Source organism: Idiotropiscis lumnitzeri, chromosome 1, assembly GCF_059441095.1.
Source record: "Idiotropiscis lumnitzeri isolate Australia: NSW breed Sydney's pygmy pipehorse chromosome 1, RoL_Ilum_1.0, whole genome shotgun sequence".
Lineage (NCBI taxonomy): Eukaryota > Metazoa > Chordata > Actinopteri > Syngnathiformes > Syngnathidae > Idiotropiscis > Idiotropiscis lumnitzeri.
Window position 1 is genome coordinate 11,393,789 of NC_142391.1, and position 16,941 is coordinate 11,410,729.

Here is a 16,941-nt window from a genome sequence, read left to right on the forward strand (position 1 = left end):
GAAATGACCTGGCCCACCGGTCCATTAAAAAAAAATGGCACTTGAGCACTAATTCATCAAAACAGATTAACTGTACTTTGCCTAATTCGTCAAACGAGGGCGCTAATGGTGTCCTTCACAGTTAAGGTGGACAGCATAAAACGAGTAAAAAATCCTATACTTTCACTGAAATAAATTCATTATTTTTATTACAATCTTAACAGTAACGGACGTCACGTAGTGAAGATTGATGCGTGACTCTTGCTTCAGCCTCTCACATGCTCATGAATTTGCGTTTTGACGCTTTTATATTTACAAAAATCCATGTACAACTAAATTCATTATATATATCTTAGCGTCATGGCAACAGATTTTAACAGAAGAGTTTTCTTGTTTGTAAAAAAAAAAAAAGTTTTCTTGTTTCTATGAGGAAGCGTTATGTGTCATGTGATCCCCAGGTAGCCAATCATAGTTAAAGAAGCATTAAATGGGCTCCTATTTTTGACTCACAGGAATGTTATAAAATGCTTTTTCACGCCTAGTATACCCACCACTAGGAATTCATTTCACGCCACAACAGTTGTAATCCAATTAGTGAAATTGTTGCAATTAATATTCTTTGTATTAGGAGGTTAAATGACGCGTAACCTGACAGTATTAAACCCGGGCTAAAGGCGAGTTTTTGTGCGATTGGTTGGTCGCGCGCTGGCGGGGCTTTTGTAAACTTCCTCAACAGAAAGGCAATACATGTAGGGCAATGATGTTTCTTATCATCAGTAATAATTCGATCGGCCCTTAAACTACCCGTAGAGACGCGCTTTAATGAAAAATACGCGCAAAAGCGTCTGTCAGTCAGTCAGCCAGAATATTTTTTTCAACGCGACACATTCAGCTGAGCGCGCTCCCCTCAACCACTGTCAGTCATTTATTAGCATATTAGCAAGTGGCTAACATTGCTCTATCTTGAAGGATGAGCTTTTCACGGGAGAAAAAGTGTAAGTATTCCCTTGATCGACCTGTTGCTTTACAGTCTCACCTCGCCGTGATTGTTGGTAGTCCTTGTTACGCCATTGATGTTGTCGTTGGCGGCGATTGTTCTTTTGCAGTGCTGGAGAAAGCGAAATGGAAAGCCCAAAACAGCAACAACATAAGAGAAGAGGCCAACATCTGCAATCAGCTTGGAGAGCTGCTATCACGAAACGGTAATTGCACCATTTCTCCTAACCTTTTCCTTCAAGGAGAAAAGATAATAGGTGGAAAAGTCACGCCTGAGTTAAATGGTTTTCAAAATACCACATTATGCTGCTATTTTTATTTTTCTGATTATATCATTGACATTAATGATGCATATACTAATCAAATAGTAAATCACTAATATATAAAATGTAATGTCAATCACAAATGCATAGCTGATTTGAAAGGAATCGAAGAAGTTATAGAATAGAATAGAATTATATCATAATAATAACCGCTTCTGTTGCGTATTATATTTATTCCCTTAATTCCTTGACCAATTGGTTATTTTGAATATAAATGCATTTAAAACATATATAACATATAACACATATATAACATATATAACATGTTACTTTTATTGGTATAATAATAATTATCTTTGTCCAAATCATTATGCCTCACTTTTCCCTGTCGACTGTATTCCGTATATTGTTTCACACCACACAGAACCATCCCACATACATGTGCAAATGGTATGTGCTGCTTTGGAAAGTTTTTGGATTATTTTAAATTTTCAAATTTAAGACCATCTATATAAAAAAAATAGTCCATACATTTTTATTTGTCCCTTTGGAAAAACTTTTTTTTTTTTTTTTTTTTGTGGATCTTTTTCGGTTCTTTCGTCCAGGTGACTATGAAGCTGCCATTGAGGAGCACCAGCAGGAGTTGTCGCTATCTGAGGTGTCAAATGACGTAATTGGACGAGCCGTGGCCAATCGTAAGATAGGAGAGTGCTATGCAGAGCTGGGGAATATTGAGACTGCACTTAAAGTGAGTTAATCTTTTGTATGGATAAGTATTCATTTGCAATAAGACATTCTATATACTGTATAGAAATGTTGTGTGCACCTTTGTCTTGTCTAGCATCAGCGCCTTCACCTTGACCTGGCTCGTTCTGTCAGAGATCACACTGAGGAGCAGCGGGCGCTCGCCACAATAGGTCGGACTTACCTCTTTTGCTTCGAATCTGACCAATCAAGGAAAAGTCTCGAACAAGCAGAAGAGGCCTTCAGGAAGAGCCTTAACATTGTAGATGATCTTCAAGGTGTGGACCCACTGCTGCTCTCGGCCCCTTTCATGTATAAATAAAATTATGATTTCAATTAATCCTTGTTTCTGCCCTTGTGTATCTTTTCAAGGGACGGTACCAGATGGGGAGATCCATGAAATGAAGGCTCGACTTTTCCTTAATCTCGGTTTGGTTTGTGACCACCTGGGACAGCCCGAACGCTGCAGCGAGTACATCCGTCGCAGTGTCTTCATTGCAGAGTAAGAGCTGCCTCAGAGAGACACCCAGCACCGCGTGAAACTATCATGTTCCCAAAATTGATTATTTAAAAAAAAAAAAAAAAAAAAAAAAGCAATGCTACGATCTATGCATGCTTATTGTATTTTTTTTATTATTATTTTTTTAATCAGTTGTTGCAAACAATGAGAACCTCTTATGCAGCTAAACAAGATGTGCAAATTCGCTGTCCCATTAGTCGTTAGTCATTAGTTTTTACTGTAAATGCACAGTTAGCATTTTATTTTTTTTATGGTGGGGCGATGAAAATAACTATTCTGATGTTTTTTTTTTTTTAAATATTTCATCATCCTTTATTGTTTTGTAACATAACCATAACAATTTGTCACAGATTTTCTATCAGTGTTTACGTCTGTACTCTCGAGCATCTTCGTGTCAAGTCGATGGGCTTTTCAATTAAATATTACTGCCGTAAATGATTTGGGGTGAAATCCTTTCGTAAAGGTTAATCTGGAGTAACCTATGCTAAAGGTGGGTTAAAGGTTGCACCGAGGCACCTGACCTTTTCCAAGTATTTTTACAATTGGAACAACCTTTCGTCCAAGTACTTTCAGGTATCTTTGCCTTCATTTGCTTGCTGTTAACTCTCTTCTCCTTTGCTCTTAAAAAAGGAAGAGTGGGTTGCTCGAGGATCTCTATCGCGCCAATTACAACCTTGGAAACATCTTCTTCCGCAACGGCCAGCACTCCAACTCTGTGCGCTGTCTAGAGCAGGCCAAAGAATGCGCCCGAAAGATGAAGGACAAGTTCAGTGAAAGCGAGTGCTTCCACTGCATCGGCAAGGTGACAAGTTGGGAGAAAAAAGATGGAGACTAAGATTACCCGATTTTGTGACCTTTATTTATGTATTTATTTATTTATTTTTTATCACACTCAGGTCCAGCTTGCTTTGGGTGATTTTGTAGCTGCGAGACGATCCCTAAAAGAATCTCTGTTGTTAGGTTCCCAGCAGCAACAGGACAAGCAGGCGGTGAAAAAAATGTTTAAATACGGTAAAAAAAAAAAAAAAGCTTACTTACTTCATCTACGTTCAATTCATTTTTTTAGGAGGGATGTGTACATGTATTAAGCCACTATTTGATTTTTTTTATTTTTAAAAATTCTCACTAAAATAAACTGTCTTCTTCCGTAGCTCATGCACGACCGCTCTTAAAAGTTCAGTGGAAAGTCTATTGTTATACTATGTCTAATGTGTTTTTTTTGTTGTTGTTTTTTTTAATGAATCTCATAGCCAACCAGGGCTGCAAGCTGGAAGAGGAGTTAGGGGAGAATCAGGACAGAAAACTGAGCTCCCATGAGGCCATTGGGCTGGCAGAACAACTCGGTGATCTCTACTGCAAGGTCGGCTGCTTCCACAAAGCTCTGGATGCATATCAATCTCAGGTGATTTTTTTTTCCCTTGCGTGCGTTAGTTAATTACTTTTTATATGTAATCTATGAATGCATTTTTTGAATTAATTCCGTTTATCCATCTGGATTAGCTCAAAGGAGCTGAGGCGTTGGGGAAGCCCGCACGCGAGTTGGCGGTCATCCACGTGTCTCTGGCCGCCACCTTTACTGACCTGCGGCGGCACAGCGAGGCCGTGCAGCACTACAAGCAAGAGCTGGCGCTACGGGAGGGCAGCCCTGCCGAGGTAATCCCATTTGCGATTGATGGCTGGGAAATGTGCCGTTCGCACGTCAACTCGAATCTTTGTCTGTGTGTCAGGAATGTAGTACTTGGCTAAACGTCGCAGCGGCCCAGGAGGAGAGCGGCGGTGCCCCCGAGGAACTGGACCGCAGCTACAATGCGGCACTTCACTGCGCTCAGATTTGTGAGCAGCCCAGGCTACAGGTGAGGAGGCCTATGAAGGGAGCGATGGGATGGGAGAACCTGGGAATGTTCTTCACTTCTTTTTGCTCTCAAGTGGGTCATCTACCTGGAATTAATGTCATGTTCAGTTTAGGTAGTACCGCAAAAGCTTTGAGACTGAATCGAATGGTTCTAGTCATTTAGGACTGTTGAAATAACGGAGGAGCAGTTTTACTTTTCGGTGACTTCAATTGAGGAGCAACTTTGTACTTTTGAGGAGCATTTTTTGTGTTTAATCCCAGGGGCTAAGTACAATAATATTAAGGCGGAGTTGAATGTAGGCCTGCAGCTAACAAATATAGTTTTGTATTCGCGTTTCCTTCTGAAAATTATATTGCATAGTTGAGTGTTGGGATAAAGTATATTTTTGCTTGGTTGATGGTTGGGTAAATTCTGAATACAAAAGTGAAAATAAGACATTTCACTTCAGAAAGAATTGCCAATTTCGGAGCAGCTGACCAACAGAAATTCACTTCCTGAACAATTTGTCTTAATTTCTGTGTTTTAAAAATTATATCTAGAACATTAATGTGGCACAGATTTTGCAGTTTATTATGCAATAGTATAAAAATAATTCTGTATACTGTTCAATTGCACTACATAATTACTCTAGAATCATAATTCTTATTAAATTATGGATTCACTATTTGTTCTTTTATAATATTGAAATATAATCAAGTAGAAAGTTACATGACATTTATAAAAAAAATAAAAATCTTGAACAATATGGACCTGACGAGTTAACATATACTGTACTTGTCACCATAGTAATAAACCACAAATTAGACGGAAGCCAGCCATAATTAACAGAGACCAAGCCCTCCACAAGAATGTAAAAAAGGTACATTAACAAAGTCACTGTAAAAAAGCTGTGTAGGACTCAAAGTCAAATAGTGGGCACTGGTCATCTTCGCCAGCGAGCTTGATCCGCCGTGTTGATTACGTGACACGGTGCATGCCACATAAACTGCTGTTCACAGTGTTGCTCTTCAAATATATTCATAGTAAGATCAAAATGCCATTTTATTTTATTCTTAGCGATCAAAGATTATGCCCATCAATTTAACTTGACTCCAGTAACCATAAAAGATTTCTCACCCACCCCCAAGCGAACCGCAGTTAAGGATCTGTGTTGCTATGGTAGCAGACAGCTGTTACATCAGGTCATGCGTGCACCTTCGCGGCTTTTCATTGTTAACATTTCTGAACTGTCATCATGTCAGTAGGTGCGTCTCATATTTTGGCGATGATGTTTCGCTGAGGACAGCATGGAGCCCAAGTGGTTTAACGACGCTCTAACAATTGAGATTATGAGTTCCATTCTTGTGTGGAGTTTGCATATTCGCCCCTTGCTTGTGTGGATTTCGTCAGGTATTCTGGCTTTGTCCCATATTCCAAAAACATGCAGGTTAAGTCCAGTGACGACTCGAAATTATCCTTAGGGGTGAGTGTGAGTCTAAATGTTGGTTTTCTATTTGTATGCGGACTGCAATTGCCGGGTGAACAGTCCACCACTTAAGTCTTTGCCCAAGGTCGGTTGGGATCGGCTCCAGCTCACTCCCAACCTGAATGCAGACAAGAGTTATAGAGAATGGGTGATGGGAGAGTTCTCCTCACAATGCAATGTGCCTCTACCATATTACGCTGCGGGCTTCACAGAAAACATTTGCATAGGGATTTTTAGATGCTAATGTTGCATGTGTAGGAGTCAGCACATGTTTTCTTCGTCTACAGAAGCGCGTTTTGAGGCAATGGTTGGCGGCCCAGAGGCGAAAGGGCGTGTCAGACGCCAACGACACTGAATCTAAACTGCTGGAGCTGTGCGCCTCCAAAGGCTGGAGTGCAGATGGCAGCGATGGAGAGGAGGAGGCAGAGGAGGAAATGGACTACAGTGAACCTCTTGATGATAGTGACGTTGTCCTCTCCGACTCAGGTTGGCCTGTCAATTTTTTTTTCACTCAAAGCTTACAATTGGCTCTCAAGTTGGTTTCCTAGTGCAATTGTATTGTTTCTAGATGACGACCTGGAGGGATATGACAAAATGGTGTCCGGAAGGAGGAAAGCAGGACGGGTGAGAGGGAGGGAGAAATATCATTTCTCTCGCACAACTTCAGTGATAAATTTCTGCTGCACTTCTTCTTCCTGCAGTGGAACAAGAGGAATGAGAAGGGTGAGACTTCCCTCCACAGGGCGTGCATAGACGGCAACTTGAAGCAAGTCCAGTATCTGGTAGAACAGGTGGGTCAAAGATTGATTGAAAGACATGAAAAGTTTGATTTCCATGAATTTCCAAAATAACCAATTGATGAATAGCATTGCCTTAGTTACCTTAGCAAAAAGAAGGAAAAAAAAATAGAATCAGACAACCTGCACTTATAATTTCCTTGTAAAGTATCTAGACCAAACTACCAGACATTTATAAGTTTATACCGCAGTATATTTTTCCACAAAAATGCAAATGTGCCAGCATTTCAGATTAAAACGCAAGACGCGTACTCGTTGTCACACAGTCCTTGCACTCCGCCGAAAACGCTCAGTGGGAAGTTGCATCGGATCCCAAATCATTAAATTTAACATTAATTATAAACGTAACAATGCACAATGTAAATTTAACAAATAGAAACTGTTGATTATATAAAAAAAGGGAAAGCTCATTTGTTATTAAGTGAAATATTTTAGTTTCTCCTTAGTATTCATCATTGCTTTAATCTGATTTTTTGATGGATTTGAAACCGTTTTAATTAGGGCAGAAAAATAACTGCCCCAGGATTAACCTGCAAAAATTGCTCCTAAAAATGACAAAGTATTATTCTGACATAGATAATAATAATTTGATTTATAATACAATAATAGTCGTAATCAAGCTGTGAACATACACTTTCAATTTTAACTAAAAGAGCCAACGCATCCGAACTCAAACTCACACATAAGGACAATTAAGAGTTCAATCAACCTTCCATGCATGTTTTTGGGAGGATGCATACAAACTCCACACCGGAAGACTGGAGCCGAAATTGATCCTATCACCTCTGCACTGTGAGGCCATCGTGCTAACCAGTTGCCCAACGCGCCACCCTCCCCTATGTTATAAATCTTTTTGTTTTCTTTTACTTTGCACTAATGGAGTTCACTAATTGTGAAAGCCGATATGCTTCTGCACTCAGGGCCACCCAGTAAACCCCAGAGACTACTGTGGCTGGACTCCCCTGCATGAGGCGTGCAACCATGGTCACTACGGTAACTGATTTCAACTCAAGAAACTGCTTCTGTATTATGTTTCTTGATAAGAATACCACCTCACTCTCTCTCTCCTTCATTTTGATCCAGACATCGTGGCCGTGCTGCTCGACCGAGGTGCCAACATAAACGACCAGGGTGGCAACTTGTGTGAGGGCGTGACTCCTCTCCACGACGCCCTGACCTGCGGCAACTTCCCGGTGGCCAGACTCCTGGTGGAACGAGGGGCCTCCATCAACCTCCGCAACGCTAAGGTATGCGTGAGTGTGTCAGTGTGTTGCGTGTTAGTGTTACAGCGTGGATCGCACTACACAGAGAAGGTTTTGCTTTTTCTTGCGGGTTTGATCATGAATGCAAAGTCGTTCACCTGACATTCGCCAACAGATGTCGCAAACAGTTTTTCTTGTCGCCCTCAAATAATGAACATGTTCAAAATGTATTTGATTTCCGAACTGCCCAGGCAATTTTGAGCAACATTCTTCACTCTCACTAAAGTCGTAATCCCTTTTTAATAGTAAAAACATAACATTTATCTGTGATGACAAAGTTATAAAGTGTGAGAAAGTAAGCCAAAAGTGTTTGCATTTATTTTTTTCATTTTACCTACCTAGCTAGCTAGCTAGCAAGCTATATATCTAGCTAGCTAGCTAGCTGAACTATCCTGAAATACAAAATCAGACTATTACACTTTTTTTTTTTATATATTTCAGTCTCATTATGTCTTTTCTGTCTGCCAGGGTGACACTGCAATGGACACGCTCCGTCAATGGCAGAGGACATACAAAAAAGAGCTGGACCATGAGGCCAAGCAAGAGTGTGCAGCTACAGAGCGACTGCTGAAGAAGGCGCTTGCAGGAGGAGGTAATAAATAACTACATTTTTTTTTGTACCCTAAACATTCTCTCAAATCATACCTAATTTTTCTGCTTTCCACAGCACCCGTCACTGCCCCGCCTGCCAAACCTTTTGACGCTCTGCAGGACAGCCAGCTATTTGATGCCGAAAACTCTGAACCGCTTTTGTCCTCAGGAGAGGGCTGTGTCGCCCACCAAGACTGGCCCGGGAGCAACGATCCGTTCGCGGCAAATCCTTTTCCTAGTCTCAAGAAGCGGCAGCTTGGTAGTTCACCGCAGCGGCTCAGAGCCAGAGGGACAGAAGCCGCTCTTCTTTATGGGGTAATTAGTGTCGTTGTAGTTAGTGTACTGATATACCGGTACAATATATTCCCCTTGAGGATGTCTGTCTTCACTCTGTTTCATGGTATATTTATTGCCTTGGAAATTCTTTTGTACCCATTACGAGGATGTGTGAGTTTTAGGTGTGTGGATCTTTTAATACTTGAGAGCCACTGTTCCTCAATTATTAGTCCACTTGAATAAATTAAAACCTCTTCCCAAAAAGAACGCACACAACTTGGTTCTAAGATAGCTGTAAATATAAAAGCACATCATCACAGTCCAATGAGCCGATATATCCGATTTGAAAGCCAAATCTAATTTCTGAAGTGGTCTTCCAGCTGTGCAGCAAGTACAATCCAGCAAAAACAACACAGTTTGTGTATTGAACATTTGTAATACTTAAACCTTTTATATACTACATTGGTGAGCTCAAATTGCCTCACCCTACCCTCTCACACGTCCTCTACAATATAATATGCCACGTGAGAAACACTTGGCACTCTGCATTTCAGTCATTCAACCTTTGTTTCCTTTTCAGAATAAGACCAGCTCTTCAGATGACAGTGACTCAGACAGCCCTGTTAGTCCTCTACATCCGGTCCGCCAAAGACTCTCAGTCCCAGCTGCTCCGTCTCAAAAAGTTCCCACTCCAAATAAAGAGGCGGATTTAGTTACCACCCCCAGCAGGGAAAGTGGCCATGATCCACCTGCTCCCTGCGTCTTTGCACAGGAGGAGTACCACACGGCCATCCGAGGGTTGGGCAGCGCTAAAACCCTCCTGCAAGGCTGCACAACACAACCTCACTTCCCCGTCTCGCATGGCCTTTCATCCAGCAGCAAATCAGCTCTGGTTCCCGAGGAGGACTACCAGGGTGATGACTGGCTGGAGGATGATTTGGTGGAAAGTCAGCCCAAAAAGAAAAGGAGGTTTCGAGTTGAGCAGGATGCAGTAAGAGGAGACAACGCTCTATCTTCACCTGCGAGAACGCAAAACCCTCAGATGTCTTACAGGAGTGAGAACTTGCAACATTTGTGATCCTCTTTATTGTGTCCATAGTTAATTTTTTTTTTTGTATGCACACAGGTTCTACGCTTCCGCCATCCGGCACCAGGGGGTCCTCTGTGAAAAGGAACAGCTCGGTAAAGCCTCAGCAAGTGAAAATGACTCAGATGCCTGGCATGGTCCGTTTGGGCAGACGAGAAGTCAACAGGTCGCATAGCCCCACCCTGACAGATGACGACTCAAGACCAGAGACTCCTCCGCCAGCTCATCCAATACACATGCAGGTACATCAAGTACTGTTGCAGAATACAATATCATAGCAACAGTATGTCATGTTTTTTTTCTTCAAGTTAATAATGCTCAGTTTTGATCGACACAGTCAGAGATAAATTAATTTAACAGTGTTTATTATGCGTCCATTCATTTTCTGTAAAGCTTGTCCTTAGGATCGTAGGTGAGCATTGCAGGGTACTTATAAACAATCATTCATGCTTGCTACCTGCGTGGCCTCACATTTTGGTCATTTTGTACTAGAGTTGATTTAAAGTTTGGTTTAACAGAAAATGTGTTTTTCTTTACATTTTAGTTTATTCACATTCACTTGTGCTAACATGACGATGCACTGACCCCGCCAGTTCATGAAGAGGAGTTGACCACCGTATAACAAAACTAAACGTCGCAAATGGTCACAATCGAGCCTAATACGACTTTACATTGTTTCAAAATTTTAATTGAATTAGAATTTTTGCGTTTTTTTTCACCCTCTGATTCAGGGGCCGGCTGCTTCCACGCCTATGGCACTGCCCCCACCAATAAGGATGAGGGTCAGAGTTCAGGACGACATCTTCCTCATCCCAGTTCCACAAAGGTTTGATGACAATGCAAAAAAAAAAAACATGTTGATTTTTTTTCTTTGATATTTGTAATCTGTCATCGACTGCAGTGAGGCAGAATCTTGCACGGTCTCGTGGCTCTGTGACCAGGCAGCACAACGTTACTACCAGAAGTGTGGCTTGCTACCTCGCCTGTCGCTGCAGAAAGAGGGAGCTCTGCTGTCCTCGCACGACCTTTTATTGACCATCCTGCACACCAACGAGGAGGTTTGGACCGCATTGACGTCTTTGTCCTAACAACATGAAGACTGACCAAGACTGATGTTGCAGGTGTTGGCTGAGGTGTCGTCTTGGGACCTTCCCCCTCTGCAGGAGCGCTACAAGAAGGCGTGCATCAGCCTGGCAGTGGGTGAGCAACTAACACACACACACTCGATTATCCTAATTCACTCAGCAGTTTATCAAGCACACACATTAAGGAAGTTGACTTTTAATTGAACATCTACAAAAACTTGGGTCTCTGCAGCTACATTTTTTTTTAAATCAAAACATATCAGGCAATCAAAAACAAAACAAGAAAAAATTACAGAATATTCCTCCTGCGTCATCATCATTTTAGTTTGAGATTTTGATGCTAAAAGGAAAGAGAAGAAAAAGACTAGATTCTAGAATAGAATCTTTATCCGCTAATCTCCACCACAGCAGACAACAAGACAACAAACACAGTATGATCAAAACTGTTAAATTCCTGATTTTTTTAATCCTCATCTGTGTTGTCTGTGAGCAATCTCTTGAGATTTAAAAAAAAAAAAAAAAAAATCCTTACGTGTCAATCAGTCGCAGGACTTTCAATTGGTGTAGAAGTATACAAGTAGGAAGCAGGATGGTGGCTGGCTTCGAAAAACAGGCCAATTTCAGCAAGACACAAGATTGTGTGTTTAGTGTTCTTTAATACATGATCCTTGGCCTATTTGGATGAAAGCATGTCATATGTTATTAAGACACCAGGGAACTATTTTAAATTGTGGGTTGTATGTGTGCGTCAATGCAGAGGAAAACAGGCGCGTCAGCCGGCTGTGCGAGGTGCAGGACGGGAACTCCTCTGTTTTGGTATGCGGACTCGGCTTGGCGGCGTCCTCCCTCGCCGCTCTCCTCCGTGCCCTCAAACTGCAAGCCAGCCTCACAGAGCTGCGCCTGTCAGGCAACCGCCTCGACAACAACCTCCTCCCCGAGCTGGTCGCCGCCGCCGCCACCATGCCTCAATTGTGTGTGCTGGATATTTCGGCCAATCAGGTCACAAGAGAGGGGCTTGAGAAAGCAGCAAAAGCCTTAGAGGGACTCAACCGTCCTGCATTTCCAGTAAGTCGCGTTTCCATTACTGTGATGAAACCGACTATTTTTTTAAACAATATAAAGCGGAAATTGAGCGCTGACTATTCTGTGGCGCTGGCTCATAGAAGTACGAAGAGACGTTAACTAAATAAGTGAAATTACTCATGCTGTGAAGATACTTGCAAGACTTAAAGAGGAACAGAAAGGTGTTAACAGTGTGGTGCTGTCACCCAGTGGATTTTTCTGGGTATTGCTCTGTTTGGTAAAAATTGCCTGTATGTATAGTTGATATTTAATTAAATTCCATTTCTGGTGCCGTGGTTGCCACAGTTTGCCTCTGACAACTCTTGGTGTCCCTACAAAATTCAAAGAAAAAGAAAAACACACTTAAGTTAATTTGAGATGCTTTAAGGTAAAGTCTCGTGAGATATTTAGATGATGTTGATGATGTCCCACATGATAATGAAAGATTTCCAGAGTATCATAAAAACACAAAGCTAATAACCCTGAGTTTTGATAGTCTGCAGTTGAGTTTGCTATGGTGTATCTCCTTGAGGCAGTATTCTGCTCTGACACCAGAAAACTGGAGGTCAGAACCTTATCAGCTATTTTGCTAGTGAAACAGGACTCCTATGATATTTGACGATCTTTGGACCAAATAGGCAGGGATTCTTTTTATTTTCTTTTTATTTTTGCTTTTTACCTAGTTTAAACTGTGTTCCCACTGACATGCTAAATTTCCACTAACAACAGAGAGAGTTGCTAAATTAAATTTACTTAATGAATTTACCTTTAGTGACAATTTTTCCAAAATGTTGACTTTAATTCATCTCAAGAAAAAAACAACTTCACGAAATAATTTTGATATTTTTTTTCTGTATGATTAAAAAAAGGAAAAAGGCAATCACAGTGAACTTTGCCATTGATAATATATACCTTACTAAGGCAATGATTTATCGACGTGTTGGAAACTTTTGACTTTTATTCTCCCATGTGTGTCAAATCATTGTTCTTTGTGTTTCCTGCTAGTGTCTAAAGGAGTTGAACCTCAGCCTGAACCCGCTGGGTGATAGTATATCAGACTCTCTGTCCTCACTCCTGTCCTCCTGCCCGCTGCTGGCTGAGCTGTCTCTGTGCAGCTGTGGCCTGACATCTCGCTTCCTGCAACAACATCGCTTGCTGCTCGCCGGCGCCCTAACAGGTGGCAACATTTGTCCTGTCAACTAATACAAGCCTGTCTCCACGATAAATGTCTCTATTCATATTGAATACCCTCCAGGTACGGGCCACCTGAAGTCAGTGTGTCTTTCCCACAATGCGCTGGGCTCCACTGGATTTGAACTCGTGCTGAAAACGCTGCCTCTACACACACTCACACACTTGGACCTGTCGGCTGTGCGCAGGGGCACCACTGATTCCCCGGCTCTGGAGCACCTCACCATCCTCCTGTCGCAGGTACATGAAATACACGTCCACCATTAATGGACTGATAAATATACTGGTTCATTTAGATTTGCTGTTCATCTAAGATCTGTGTTATAATGTACTTTTATGTTTCTTTAGGACAACTGTTCACTAACCTCCCTCAAGCTGGCAGCTAATGGTTTAACCGACAGCAGTGCAGCGACCTTGGCCAGGTTTGGTGATAACGCATGCATTTTTTTTTGGGTGGGACAAAATCATCATTTTTACATTTTTCCACAAACAACATTTCAATATCTAAAATTGGCTGACGATCAGTCCAGGCAGGGGTGTGTCTTGGGTGTGCAACCATGGGGTCACTCCCGGCCCAAAAACAAGAAAAAAAAAGATCATCATTCAATCCAGAAATCTTTTTTTTTTAAATAGCACAAGTGCACAATCATGCAATAAAACTTTAAATACAATGTAACATAACAGATGCAAGTGAAATATGCTCCTTTTTCCAAATGACAAAAAACACAATCAAGCAAAGAATAAAAAAGTAAATAATTTAAATAATTTGCGGTCTTTTGTTCCTGCTCACCTGAGGTTGATTTAAAAAAAAAAAAAAAGGTAATAATAATACATTTACCAGCGCCATGGCACCCAAATATCCACAATTTAAGAACGAGAATTTTGTTTTATTGTATGACATTTATGTATTTTATTACATTAAATCAGATCATATGATTGATTTAAAAAGGGGAGCAAATCACTGGAATTTTAATATTAAAAAAAAAAAAAATTAAAGAAAATATAAAGATCTGTTTGGAATAATTAATGATTCTTCAACTTCACAGTTCCTGATAATATATTTGATTTAATGTTACATACAGAAGATTCAAGGAGATATATGATATCGCCCAAATACAAAATAGTTACTGATTATTTTACTGTGTTTAAGTAATCTAGGCTAAGCAGGTTCACTTCAGTCAACATGTCATGTTAGGGCTGGGCGATATGACCTAAAATCAATATCGCGATAAATTGGGCAATTTTACCTCGATAACGATAAATGCACAATAAATTCCCCCTGAGGACCAAAATCTAAATAAATGCAGAAAATGCATATTAACTGCTTTTTTTTATTGACCAACTGGTACACATTACTTTCAATGAAAAATAGAAGTACAAAAATCATTTGAATAAACATTCAAAATAGCTTGCTTTGCATGACTTGAACAATGTCACAAAGAACAGGAAAAAAAGGGTACCTCTCACAAAATCTTTTCCTGCAAATAGATTGTGCCGAGATGGTGTAATGCCATTTGCAAATGCTTAGATTTGTGTAAAGGTATCTTGTAAACAATATAAATAATGCCATGTGCAAAGGCACTAGTCGCCTGTAAACAAAATGCTAAATAAAATGAAAAAAAAAAAAATCAATGGAATGCCAGTGCCAAACAAACGCGTGTGCTTCATCAGTAAAATGTGCCGTCTCGAGTACTCCGGTGCGCAGTCGCCACTTGTCGTCTATGTACTGCACATTCAGGCTCAAACAGGGATGCATGTTGCGACTCGACCACAAGTCGGATGTGGATGCAAAATGCTCGACATGTCTCCGCTCCCGTCCCGATGTTGTCCATATCGGGAAGTGCTGTTTGCGGCAAATATTTTCGTATCTCTTGTCGGCTACTTTCATGAGGCGTTTAAATCCTGTGCGCTCCACTGTAACTTCAGGAGCTCTATCTTTAGCTATGTGCTAGGCTATCCCGTCCACCACTGAGACGTTCTCTCGTATGGTTTCGCCTCCGTTAGTGGGCTGTTGTCACTTGTCCAACCTTGCTTCTCACTTTGAACTTTTAGCACAAGCTCCAAGTCAACAGCATGGTTGTGTTGTGGGTGGTGAAAAAGAAAAGGTTGGACGCGCTGTTTCAGGTGCTTACGACGCACTTTGTAGTTCATGTTCTTTTGCGCAAACATCGTCTTTATGGAACCCAAAACATTTCCAAACGACAGATGTCGAATTTCTTTTTGGGACAAGCGCGACAAGACCAATTTCAACTAACGTTACTTCGTCTGCAGCCGTGTCAGCCGCTTCTGAATTTGAATCGCCAGCTACGAACGCGTCTTGTGTTTACATTCTTCTACAGCGCCTGAGTCACGTGACGACATGCGCTGGAGCAGACTTAAAGAGGCATGAACATTGCCGCAGACAGAAAAGACTTTCCTTTTTCATTTTTTTTTTAGACACCGAATTTACCGACAAGGGCAAAATGTTGTCGGTCATTCTAATAAATTTCGGTAACGGTAAATTTTCGGTTAATCGCCCAGCCCTATGTCATGTCCAGTTGTGCTTCGGGTGTCAAATGGGACAAAGTTGTAGTTTTTTTTTTTCTTTTTTTTTGCATGCCCTGAAAGATACGCTCGCTTCATTTTTCCTTGACGAGAAGTACCGCAAAAGTCTGCCACAAGCAGTTGGTGCCCCTTTTAGAGTTTTTTTTTTTTTTTAATTCAATGAGTCACTGCAGAGATTTCAGGTTACATGTGTCATTGACAAGGATCGATATGCACTTCTCTTTTGTCTTTGTCTAAATTCTCTCGTATTGTCATCTTTCTATCTTTAGGTGTCTCCCTTTCTGTCCCGACCTCGTGAATTTGGACCTGTCAGGAAACCCGTCCATCACCTCAGTCGGATTCCACAGCATCCTCGGCGCCCTCCGAGAAGCGCATCGGCCACTAACTCATCTAAACCTTCAAGGTACCTTCTTGTGTGATTAAAGTCTACCAAATTTAAAACCTATATATCAGAGGGTGTCCAGTATGTTAAATTTTGATTCCATTTGCACTGCCATCAGGTTGCCAGGTGTCGGGGCCTTTGGACAGTGAGGATCTGGACACGTTGTCAGAGCTGGTCCAAGACCTGCGTTTTTGCTCTCAGGGCCTCAATAAGCTGGACCGGCAGGCTTTAAAGCAGAGCTGGACCAGTCATCAGCCTCACGGCTATTTTGTCGACCGAAAGGCGACGTGCTTCCTCTCGACTGCAGCGTCCTCGTGACTTGAGTCAATTATGCTTACAGACCAGAGACAGTGGCGGATATTTAGTGAAATCTGCGACATTTTATTGGGAAATTCCCCTTTTGTGTGACTACTTATATGTTGTTTAACTTATTTACGTGATTGTGTTTTTTATATAAATGTTTTGTTAGCTTTGTATTTGTTAAAAAAAAAAAAAAAACACAGAAAACAATTAAAGGACCTCAAGTCATTATAAAGGATATAATTTTTATGTATATAGAAAGTCAACATGAAGATGGTGCCACAGCAAAGTGGTTTTGGCATCACTGTTTTAGACAAAAAAAAAATCATCTCAAATAAACGGCCCAGAAAAAAATATTATGGTGCCCCCAGGTTGTAAACGATTGCATTTTTCCATGAGCGTTCCATGACTTTGACAATGATCAGCGCGGCAGTCTCCGTGCGTGCCTTCCACCAACTTGACATATGCAAACTTTTTAAACATACTTATTTGTTTCTCAGCAATAATTAAAGCCACTTCTAACTTTTGGGCGAAAGATAATCAC

General features: G+C 41.1%; 1 protein-coding gene across 1 annotated transcript; it reads left to right on the forward strand.

Moving 5' to 3' along the window:
* Positions 1-557: 557 nt before the first annotated feature.
* tonsl (tonsoku-like, DNA repair protein) lies at positions 558-16,824 on the forward strand. The gene is made up of 28 exons (XM_088303907.1): positions 558-974; positions 1,086-1,181; positions 1,844-1,986; positions 2,080-2,260; positions 2,355-2,484; positions 3,133-3,304; positions 3,399-3,513; positions 3,753-3,904; positions 4,003-4,155; positions 4,230-4,355; positions 6,108-6,306; positions 6,389-6,444; positions 6,522-6,611; positions 7,538-7,610; positions 7,701-7,864; positions 8,348-8,471; positions 8,547-8,785; positions 9,327-9,801; positions 9,873-10,075; positions 10,565-10,659; positions 10,735-10,891; positions 10,955-11,033; positions 11,676-11,983; positions 12,986-13,157; positions 13,236-13,411; positions 13,520-13,593; positions 15,985-16,118; positions 16,216-16,824. Exons 1-28 carry the CDS (start codon positions 950-952, stop codon positions 16,413-16,415), a joined length of 4,311 nt encoding a protein of 1,436 aa, XP_088160033.1. The 5' UTR covers positions 558-949; the 3' UTR covers positions 16,416-16,824.
* The last annotated feature ends 117 nt before the right edge of the window (positions 16,825-16,941 follow it).

Excerpts from the sequence above, each read along its gene's own strand:
- tonsl (XM_088303907.1), top strand. The coding sequence starts at position 950 with ATGAGCTTTTCACGGGAGAAAAAGT. Across the intron at positions 4,356-6,107 it reads GTGAGCAGCCCAGGCTACAG|AAGCGCGTTTTGAGGCAATG; the intron begins GTGAGGAGGCCT and ends CTTCGTCTACAG. Across the intron at positions 6,445-6,521 it reads GAAGGAGGAAAGCAGGACGG|TGGAACAAGAGGAATGAGAA; the intron begins GTGAGAGGGAGG and ends TTCTTCCTGCAG.